This window comes from Falco rusticolus, chromosome 5 (genome assembly GCF_015220075.1).
Source record: "Falco rusticolus isolate bFalRus1 chromosome 5, bFalRus1.pri, whole genome shotgun sequence".
NCBI lineage: Eukaryota > Metazoa > Chordata > Aves > Falconiformes > Falconidae > Falco > Falco rusticolus.
Window position 1 is genome coordinate 48,748,328 of NC_051191.1, and position 11,178 is coordinate 48,759,505.

General features: G+C 35.7%; 1 protein-coding gene across 1 annotated transcript; it reads left to right on the forward strand.

Annotated features, from left to right (window-relative positions):
- Positions 1-204: 204 nt before the first annotated feature.
- On the forward strand, positions 205-9,920 carry KERA (keratocan). Its single transcript, XM_037387402.1, has 3 exons — positions 205-362; positions 1,670-2,562; positions 7,974-9,920. The coding sequence occupies exons 2-3, from the start codon at positions 1,677-1,679 to the stop codon at positions 8,144-8,146; spliced, it is 1,059 nt and encodes a 352-aa protein (XP_037243299.1). The 5' UTR covers positions 205-362; positions 1,670-1,676; the 3' UTR covers positions 8,147-9,920.
- Positions 9,921-11,178: the final 1,258 nt, after the last annotated feature.

Here is an 11,178-nt window from a genome sequence, read left to right on the forward strand (position 1 = left end):
CTTAGTTATTTTAGGGGTTAAAAGCTGTAGCCACTGATGCGTATATATTAGGCTGTATTCATAGAACACAGCTTGTAGCCTGACTCAAGCTATTACAGTCTAACAACAGTGACCAATAGAAAGAGAAGAAGATCCAAGAAAGCTGAGGTAAGCCCAAACTCTGAAGCAACGTCAAATTAGAAACAATAGCTAATAAGGTGTGTATGGTAATACATCTGGGAATACTAGCATGTACTTCAAGTTTTATATGCTGTTAATTCTTAGGAGGACAGGAAGCAAACACAGTGGTTAACAGCCAAAAGCTGTGAATTTACAGTGATTTCTAACTGGCTTCAGATAGCTCCAGGAACTTGACTAACAAGGTAAATTGTTTTATATTTCTTTTTTAAAAACGTTATTAAGGTTATGAATATTTACACAGTGAGAAGGTGCCATTTCACTGTGTAAATTAGAGATGTTATTCTGTAGAAATAATTTATTTGTCCTTTTTTGGAATGCTTCCAGATAACAGTTTCTGAGGCTGCAAGATCTGTGGGATACTACACTTGTTACTGCTACTAACAATGTTGAAAACTATTAAATAACTACATTTCATATGCAGCAACTTAACAGAGCTCTTAACTTTGCTGGTGCCTTAATCCTATGATAGAATTTACTTTTTATTTAAATACTATTTTTGCCAAAACTAACCTCCTAATTTTGACCAGAATTTTCAGCTGTCAGTCTCTTGCCTCTGCATTGCAAAATACATGCTAACCTTTATCAGCAGGCAAGCAAGATAACAGAGTTTGTGAAGCACTGTTTTTGTGCTACACAAATATTTCCCTTTGGAGTAAATTATTAATGATGATTTTGTTCATCATTTAATGGTGGAAACAGTTAAATAAAGCAAATAATTAATTAAGCAAAACAGATACAAGATGTATGAGTCTATACAATTTGATTTGATTAGGATTTACTTTTTGTATCATTTAGATCAGGCTTTTTTTTTGGCTGTTTGCTTTAGAAAAGAAAATTCATAACTTTGGATATGAGAGAGTGAATGAGGGAGGGGAATGGATTACTCAAACATATTCCCTCCAAGCTTTTTAAGAACATGCCCAACAAACAGCTGTTAAAACACTCTTTGATCTTTCACTTTTCTGTGATGAGAAAAGACTCTAGAAAATCTGATCCAGATGTAATTATATATTAAGAGAGGAAAAACAGAAAAGAGGGTATGATGAATTTTAAAAGGAGGAACACTGAGTACAGTAGTATTTATATCATCATGGTATTGATAGCTTTACTGAAGATGGTACCTTATACGAAGTAGTTTATAGTTCTGTACAGGAAAACTTAAATTTATAATCACTCAATGTCGGAAAAATGATCTGTGGTTTCAGGTTCTTTGGAATGACACTTGCATGAACATCAGTTAAACTGGTAGCCAATGTGGAGTCTAAAGCAAATCGGGAAAATGTTCTTCAACATGTAGCACTGATTTGTTTATAACTCTTATATTACTGTTCAGTTTTTCCTTAACAAGCTATAGGTAATATCACAGAAGACAGAATTTGCTATTTATGAAGGAAATATTATTTTCTTTGTAATACGGCTTTGCTAAACTAGTACACTGCTGGAGAGTTCTGTTGAGAGAGCGAGCTAACTGTTTTTCTCCCCTTCCAAGGCAAACAATGTCTCTAAAAGTCTATACAAGCCTTTTGCTCTTATTCTTGGTCAATTCTGTGTGGACTCGAACTGTGAGACAAGTTTATGATGATCTGGATCCTGAGCATTGGTCTCACTACACTTCTGAGTGTCCACGAGAGTGCTTTTGTCCTCCCAGTTTCCCCAACGCATTATACTGTGATAACAAAGGACTTAAAGAAATACCTGCAATCCCAGCAAGAATTTGGTATCTCTATCTTCAAAACAATCTAATAGAAACAGTTTCGGAGAAGCCTTTTGTGAATGCCACTCATCTGAGATGGATAAATCTGAACAAGAATAAGATCACCAACAGTGGAATTGAGAGTGGTGTTTTGAGCAAGCTGAAAAGGCTGCTTTACTTATTCCTTGAAGACAACGAATTGGAAGAGGTGCCTGCCCCATTACCAGTGGGACTGGAACAGCTAAGACTGGCTAGAAACAGAATTTCCAGAATCCCAGATGGAGTCTTCAGCAACTTGGAAAACCTTACTATGTTAGATCTGCACCAGAACAGTTTGTTGGACAGCGCTCTTCAAAGTGACACCTTCCAAGGACTCAACAATCTCATGCAACTCAACATAGCAAAAAATTCACTCAAGAAAATGCCCTTAAGCATTCCAGCTAACACACTGCAGCTGTTTTTGGACAACAACTCCATTGAAGTGATACCAGAAAACTACTTCAGTGCAATACCCAAAGTGACTTTCCTTAGGCTGAACTACAATAAATTATCTGATGACGGTATTCCCCCAAACGGGTTTAACGTTTCATCTATTCTAGACCTACAGCTGTCCCACAACCAGCTCACTAAAATTCCGCCAATCAATGCTCATCTCGAGCACCTTCACCTTGATCACAACCGAATCAAAAGTAAGTGTGCATTGTCAGTGTGGGATCCTAACACGACATAATTATTTTAAAATGTCTACTTAAACACAAAAATGTTCTTTGAAATGAAGAGATCAAAAATGTGCTGTAGATTATAGGGAGAAGAGCAAAAGGACCTCCCACAGGCCAGTTTTCAACTAACGTCTAAAATATGACAAACAAATATGTGCGTTGAAGTAATACCAGATGTGAAAAATGTTCATATGCATACAGAAAAAACACTTTGCAAACCGATCAGAAATATGAGTGAATTAAGGAGAATTTGTGCATTCACATTTTGCTATATACACGCTGGTAATCATTTTGTGGGAACAAATTAAGTTTTCCACAGAAAGGCTAGGAGTAAATAAGCAAGAAACAACAATAAAAAAGTGGGTGCAGCAAGTTAGGATATCCAATCCACATCTGTATAACTATTAGATTTTCAAAGTTCCTGAACATGTTAGAGACTTCACTAAACTCCCAGAATTGCTGTGTGCTCAGTTCTTCTGAGTATCTCTCTGCCCACCTAAATTATGTAATGACAGCTTAAGGGGAGGCACCCTTAAAACAGAACAAAACGTTGGTTGTAGTCAACACAATCTATTTCAAATATTACTAATTAGAATGTGGATATTGAGTATTTCAGGCTTGAATATCTTCCCCATCTTTTCTTTACTGTGTGCAAAATGCTTACACTTGGGTTTAGTCTTTATGAAAAAATCTTCCTACTGACATTACAGAAGCTTTGTCCTGCTAAGGTTTGTCTCCTCAAATGTCTTCTAACATTTTCTACTTTGTATAAATGAGACAAGGTTTTGTATCCAAGGCTTCTGCTTGTTGTCATGTCACAGCTCTGCTTCTAGCACTGCTTCCAGATTCATCCAGGTACAGTGGGGATGTTATGGACACTAGGTAAAGTATCTGCTCAGTAAGTCCTACAGTCTTTAAATCCTTTTGTTTCATGCCATAAGCCAAAATCAAAGTGATGACTTTCTATTTATCACTGCACAGAAGGTAACCAAGTCTCTACATTTGTCTTCCTGTCACGGTGATTTAATGGAATAAATGGTTCCTTACTCCTGTTTTGTGTCAGTGTAGTTCACAAGTATACTAAATATAATGGGTTGGCTTCTGTATGAAACAAAGACATATGAAAGGAAGATACCTATTAATAATTCAGGTTAATTCACTGCATTTTGAAAAACAACTGTACAAAACCTTGCGAAGAAAAATCAGTTCTGTACAACTGTCACATATTTAAGTGGCCTGCAAGAAGTCTACCAGTTAATTAGAGTTAGGGCTTATGACATGTGTTGTTACTGAACATACTTTATTGCCCACTGGTTACAAAGGGATTTATTTTAATTGGTTCACTGTGAGGCCTCAGCTGCAGACTTTATCTCCTGTCACTTCAAGTAGAAACTAAATTGAAATCAATTGAATGTAACCTGTCCAGTTTAAGAAGCGTTCTGCATCTAGGTAGCATTTAAAGAGCTGCCAAATTATCTTCCTTTTCCAAATGAGTTTTAAGAAGGTTAAAACCATGAAAACCAACCTGTGTAGTATGTGCAAACTCAAGATCTATTTTCCAATGACACATGGGTATCTGTGAGCCTAAATCACAATGGTTTTCCACAAGCCTTATATTCCTTAATGTTTTTACCACTTTTCAAAATTCATTACTGATTTAAGAACAAGACTGCTCTTAATTTTTTTTTAAAAAGTTTTATTCTTAGTAAATACTTATAAGGTAGTCAAAAAATATTAAAAATGGCAACCTAACACCTTAAATGGAATGCAGGTATTATGTAAAGGGTATTCTACCACATAGCATAAATGCTCAAGAGGTAAAGGATAATGACATAGTCTTGATGTGACACTGCTCTAATAGACGATATCTTGAAGGGTCTTTAGGATCACAAACAAGGAATGTAATTCCATCAGGCAGAAGTAATAAGATATGGCATTAATTCTGCAGAATTTTTTTGTCTTCTTAAACCCAAGAAGCTGATGGTCAGTCATTACTGAAGATAACAAATGTAAAAATTTTGAAAGAAAAATAACTGTAAAAGTCTGGATCTGTTTTTTCCACAAAAGGTTCCTTCTGAAAGTTTACTTTTATGTATTCAGTACAAGCTCTTTTTATAAAATTAATTCTCAGACACCCCTGCATACCTGCCAATTGTTGCTTTGTTTTCTCTGTGGTGGTTCATAGCTACACTGCTGACATTGTAAGAGCTCAGGCATCAAAATTTCTATGTTAATACTATTTACTTACTTTTTATTGGCTGTTACTGTATAATACCAGTTCTTTGTATAAAGTCTAAGGTCTTATTTCTGCAGAGACCATGCATGAAGATATAAGGCAATATTTAAAGCCCAGTGAAGTCAATGATAGCCTCATCATTGGTCTCAGTCAAACCAGAATTTCCCCTGTGGCCCCTGCCCAAAGGGTCACAATACACAGGGGAAAAAAAAAGTACTTCTAATTTGGAAATAAAATCAACATAAACCCAAAAGTAATTATGGCTACAAAAGACACTTGTTCCATGGCTTTTTAAACCACACATGTTTACGTATTTATTTATGAGATACACATGCAAGGCTCTAGGGAGACATTGAATGATGGAAAAGGGAGTGTTAGAAGAAGCAAAAAGAAGAGAAGGCATGAAACAATTATGTAGTGGGTCGGCGAGGGTAAGTAGGTGGTGTTACAGACCTCAAAGGAGCAATAAAAGGAAGTGAACAGCAAATTCACTTTGAGGAACACCAGGAGACTGGGATAGCTCCTTTAAGCTAGTATTATTCCATATGTAGGGAAAGGGAGAAGTTCTTGAGGCCGGTAGCAATGCCAGTCTAAGAGAATCCATTTTAGGATATTTGGAAAGAAACGGTTGAAGTTCCAGATCGTGACTTATTCTCAGACCCCCGCACTATAGCTGGTACTGGCTTCTTTGCTGGAAGAGCCCAGAGGTACATATTTCCTGGCTAATCCATGGCTGCTTCAGTTAAATATTATGTGAAAAGTAGAGAGTCCAACTACTGGACTACAGCGCGTGCAGCTAGAGGTTACAAGAAAAACCAGATCACATATCTATCAGAACATATCTATCTTCTAAATCAACTTGCTTTTTGAATGTTTCTAAATTATGAGTTTTACTTGAAAAGAAACAGAATCTTCTGTGGTTTTTCAGCAGATGTACAGTATGAGGCATTAATGAGAACCTCTTCTGCAGTTTTCCCCTATAGCAGTTCCAGACTCGCATTTTTAAATATTTCACCACTTAACAATACTGTTGACAACAGGTGGAATTAATCTTATTTGAATTAAGCATCCTAGATTGTTGTGTCTAGTTTGGGTTAGTCATACACATCACCTACTCAGTTAATGGAAAGAGATACAATTGCAGAGGGAACACCATCCCATTTTAAGGAGCTGTGAATCACCTTTTGGAAGTTCTTATCTCTTTCTAGAGTTTACAAATAGAGTATAAATGGTTTACATAGACTGAAATTACCCTCCACGTGGATCAGTTTAGGTAGAATGAATTGTACCTGTGTAGATGAACTGCCCTGTCCCTCTTGTTTAAGCAAAATTCAGCGATATACCCATGAACAGAGAAGAGAGAGAGACAGAGAGGCTTTTACTCCTCTGATAGGCTGAGTAGGATTTACTTTTCATGGGAGAACAATAAAAACCCAAACCACTTCATACCACACATCATCAGGATATAACTTCTTCATAGGTGGCCTGTAGTTAGATAACTGCTGCCTCACTTTAAGGCTGGAGTAATTAATTCAGTGAAAACTAATGCAGAGGGATAGTTCCTATGTCAGAGAACACAAAGCTTTAGAACACACATGAAGCTGTCTTGTCTCCTAAGGACAGTAATGCTGGCCTGAAAAGGCAGATATTTTCTGCTACAGTGTTGATTCACTTGTAAAACTTTTAATAAATGTTTTCATAATGAAAGCTCACTCTCAAGCTTTCTGTTTCATAGCTTCATGCATGAAAATAAGCTGTAGCTTGTTTCTTCCAAGAATATCAAATGCTTTACAAACATTAATAACATTTCACAACATAGGCAAAGACATTCTGATATCATGAATATGATAAAAGTCTTAGGTCTTGGCTAACTGGATGTATTTACTCAGTCTCCGTGGAAAAGACGAAGTCCATTTCCAAGATGTTTCAAACCTCTGGGGAGTTTTTCAAAATGGGGTGGGTTTTGGTTTTGGTGGGTTTTTTTTTCTTTTCTTTTGGGGAAAAAAAAGCCCAACGTGTTTTTTTCATTATAACATTTAACTATTTTTTCAGATTTTAATAAAAGGCATGTGCATATTATCATTGCTAAATATAAAGGGAGAAAAAAAATAGTAGAAAGCTTTTCTTTTCCTATTTCTGGGCTGCTAAAAAACTGCTCAAAAAAAAATAATGTTACACACACATTCTCCATCCAGCCACATTTTGCAGGTGGTCTGAGTCCAACGAGACCCTCAGACAGTCCAATCACTAAATACCATCTTTTGGTCAAAGGAATTTGATATTTTTGATAAACTTTACTTCAGTGTTTTCTAGAATAAGGCCATTTTGAGGCTGAAACTGGGCAGTGAAACTGAATAGTGAAACAGCTAAAGACGAAATATGAAGAACATTTTAGCCAAGTGGCAGTGCAGAGGTAACTTAAGGGAGACAATGTAAAGAACCCAATCTATTCAACTCTTATGAAAATGGGTAATGATTTAAGCCATAGTTTCAAATTTTATCTGAACTGAAACAAGCTGTGCATGATTTATAAAGAATTTTAAGGACTTGTTGCCTTTCAGATTACAAAGGAAAAAATCCCATTGTGGAAGTTATATTCTTGCTATTAAAACCAACCATACTGAAGAATTTGAGATAACAGTAAAGTACAGATGATAAAAGTTACAGAACTATAGAAAAAACTGTTCTTAATCAATACTTTTACCATTTTGAATGCAAGACCATCACCGGGCAATATTATCAGCTAAAATTAATGTACTGTCATTGCAGTAAGACGTTCACAATCTCTCAGCATTAACCTTGTTCTGCTCTCTCTGAGGGCAGAGAGCACATACTGCAAACGAGCAGTTACTGTTGCCTAGTTCCCTGTCTGTCCAAGGTAAAATTATGCATCTAGTGGCCTTTATTCATAATTGCAACACATTGGATAGGTGATTCACTGATCTAGATTACATTGTGTTAAGATGTTTTTTTGCTTGATCAAAAGAGCAGTTAATTGTTAATTTGACATTTTCCAGCTTTGATAGGAGCAAGTGTCTCCCCTGCAAATATCAATGGAAGCCTGTCTTATTTGTTTTCTAAATAAATTTTATCTTCATTAATTTTTCCCATGGAAATTACCTAACATGTTCATCTATATTTTCAGGTGTCAATGGTACTCAAATATGCCCAGTCTCAATTGCCATAGCAGAAGACTATGGTTTTTATGGCAACATCCCTCGCCTCCGATACCTTCGCCTGGATGGAAATGAAATTCAACCTCCAATCCCATTGGACATCATGATATGTTTCCGACTACTTCAGGCTGTTGTCATCTAAAGATATGACAGTGTCACTCTTATGGTGTGAGAGTTCTAAGATACAAGTTTTGCTGGAATGAAACTTGTCCTAACTCATAAATCAAGAACTAACAGCTTTATTTTGACTTTAATTTTTACTTTACTTGCATCTTTTCTATGGCTGAAAAGATTGTTCTTCTTTCAGAAGAGATTTAAGATGGATATCAAACATGCTTAACATTTTAACTAAGAATTCCTTATGCGAATATTTTGAAAATCATCTGTGTAAAATCCCAGATACTCTAAAGCAAATTCTTGTCTACTCCATCTTTCTTGTCAAATGCTACGTCTACCCTGTTATCATTGCTACAGACAAGTTGTATTTCCTTATTTTGTTCCATAGTACCTACCACAATGAATTTGGATGCACTTGGCTAAATATTTATGCTAGAAAAATCACAAGTTGTATGACTACTAGTTATCAGAAGGGCCACTGCCTTTTTTAAGATAGTGACCAATGGTGAACAGCCACTTAACATGTAAATAACTCATAAATTGCTGTCATCCTTTGAAGACTGATACTCTTAAACCATGAAGTATACGAGGCTCAAAGTCCAAAGCAATATACTGAATACGTATTGTTGTATCGATTCATTCAGTGTATGATTTCAGAATTGGAATACACAGATCTAATTCAAATCCAGCAACAAGGGAATGTGAGATGAAATCTTGGTCTGTCAAAATGCCAATTTTCTGCTGTTTGATTCTTCAGTATTCCATTTCTAGTTTTAACACCATTTCTTTCTGTAGCTTTGGGATAGTAATTGAATATTTGATTCATTTTAGTTTCCACAGAGATACAACCAAGAACAGTAATGATTACATATTTCATAGACTAGGTACTTCACAAAAAAATGGGATGGCTAGTTAATATAACGATGATAAAGAAAAAATTAAGAAATTAAGAGATACATTCCTTCCCAGCTATTTACTGAATTAGCCAAATAATTGCATAGGAATTGTATCAGTTTAAGCAAATACAATCAACTCAGAGCAGTATTTAAATATCTGCCAATCCATTTAAATGCACATAATAACACTGGATTTTAGACAAGTCCAGTTATTCAGAACACAGCACATTCAAAATGTACTAAAAAGGGAGATATCAGCAGGCATTTTTTCATGAAATGTGGTTGGGTTTTTTTCTGTTTTTATAGGATAATATTGGGATTTCAATAGTCAACGTAAATATTAGAGTCAACTATTCACTAGGAGAGTATCACATTTTTATTTCTGATAGCACAACAGACTATCCATCAGTCAATTATTTTAGTCTTTTATTTGTAGATAGAAGCAATTAGTTGCTCTTTGATAGCTTGCATCTATTTCTAACATTTTAAGACTGGCCTCAGTAGGAAGCATGTAAAGACTATGCATGTGGTATAATTTTTTCTTTGAAGATGAATAATTTTCCTAAAAGTAGATTTCTAAAAGGGTTGAGAACTGCAATTTCTAACACTCAGTCTCTTTTTACCTGAAAATCAGGCCTTATTCTTCTCCACTGCACTTGTGGAAATAGCCCATTACAGAAAACCATCATACAAATAACCCATTCAGAAAACCTGTCACAAGATTTATTTCTGCAGTTCTTTTTATGTGATTACTGACAAACTTCTGCCATTCTAGCAAAATATTTTCTGTACCTCTGTGTTCACCCTATATGAAAAAATACATATTTAAAAATTCTATACAACATGTATGCATGTTTACCTATGTTCTTTACATAATAATAGCATAGTAATTTATTTTTTGGGGGAAAATAATTATGTGACAATACTACTAATTAAATTATAACAATAATTATGTGCTTGTACTTGGAAATCACTTTCTACTTTAATCAAAGAACAAATATACATACTCCAAAGTGAATATTCACAGGCTTATATGCATATTATTACCATTGTTTACAGTTCTAACTGATTGCACAGCAAAACATCATGAAGTTCTAGCCAAAATTTATGACCCTTTTAAGCAGTATATACACGTTAAAATAGAAAAGACTAACCCTTCTCCAAAGAGTTGTCAAGCTTATATATGAGAAGTGATGGTATGTAAAATCATATAGGGATACTGGAGCATCAAGGTACTCAATCTTCTTGATTCGGGCATTATGTGATGAAATCAGGGTCACATAATCTGATGAAATCACTTTTAGCAGTTATTTTCCATCAGCTGGCCTGATATTAATGGATTTTTCCAATCCACTGTAGGGTGGAAAGCCTTATAAATTAGTTCTTCAAAGGTCAGTACTATCTTATGGAACAATCTTTGGACACATGCAGATCTCTGCTCAAAACTTGTCCCTGTCAAATCCTGTCTGATCTGAGTGAAGATAAAAATTTATGACAACCTGGGACAAACATGCTGCTGCCAAGTGCTCTGTGTTTTACACCTTTGATGCCATCTGCTGACTCCACTTCTGGGTACTGTTTAATAAGGAGAAAATCTTAGGTGTCCTAATTTGTCCCATCTTAATTCCCTCTCCCAGAACCAGCAGAATGAAAAGCAGTTATGTTACTGCAGTGACCTTCACAAGATAAATCAGCCCTGGCTGGGGTTTGAGCTGCTTTAGCGCATGAATGTGTCTATTTGCAACAGTCAAAATGTTCATAAACATTCTGGGAAAGTCGGTGAAATTTCTTCTCAGTTTACAATAAAAGGCCTAAATTGCATTATTGTGTGGAACTACACAATGTAGGCTTTCAGCCACACCTCATTCAAACCATTTGTTATGCCAGAAGACTGTAAAGGAAAATGTAAAACACAATGTCCTTCTCCCTGTGAAGAGAGTCCCTAAAACAATGTAAAAAGCATCACTGTGCTTGAAAGTCTGACGTTAATCCCTCCTAATCCAAGATTGCTTTAAGACTTCCCACTGATATTTCCTGGTTCAGAAAAAATTGCACTCTTTCACTGCAAGGAGGGAGGAACAGACTTCTCAGCTGTCCTGTGTGAATCCACAGCTGGCTTCATAAAGCTGACATTTGCTTCACTTAGTTATCAGAGCACATC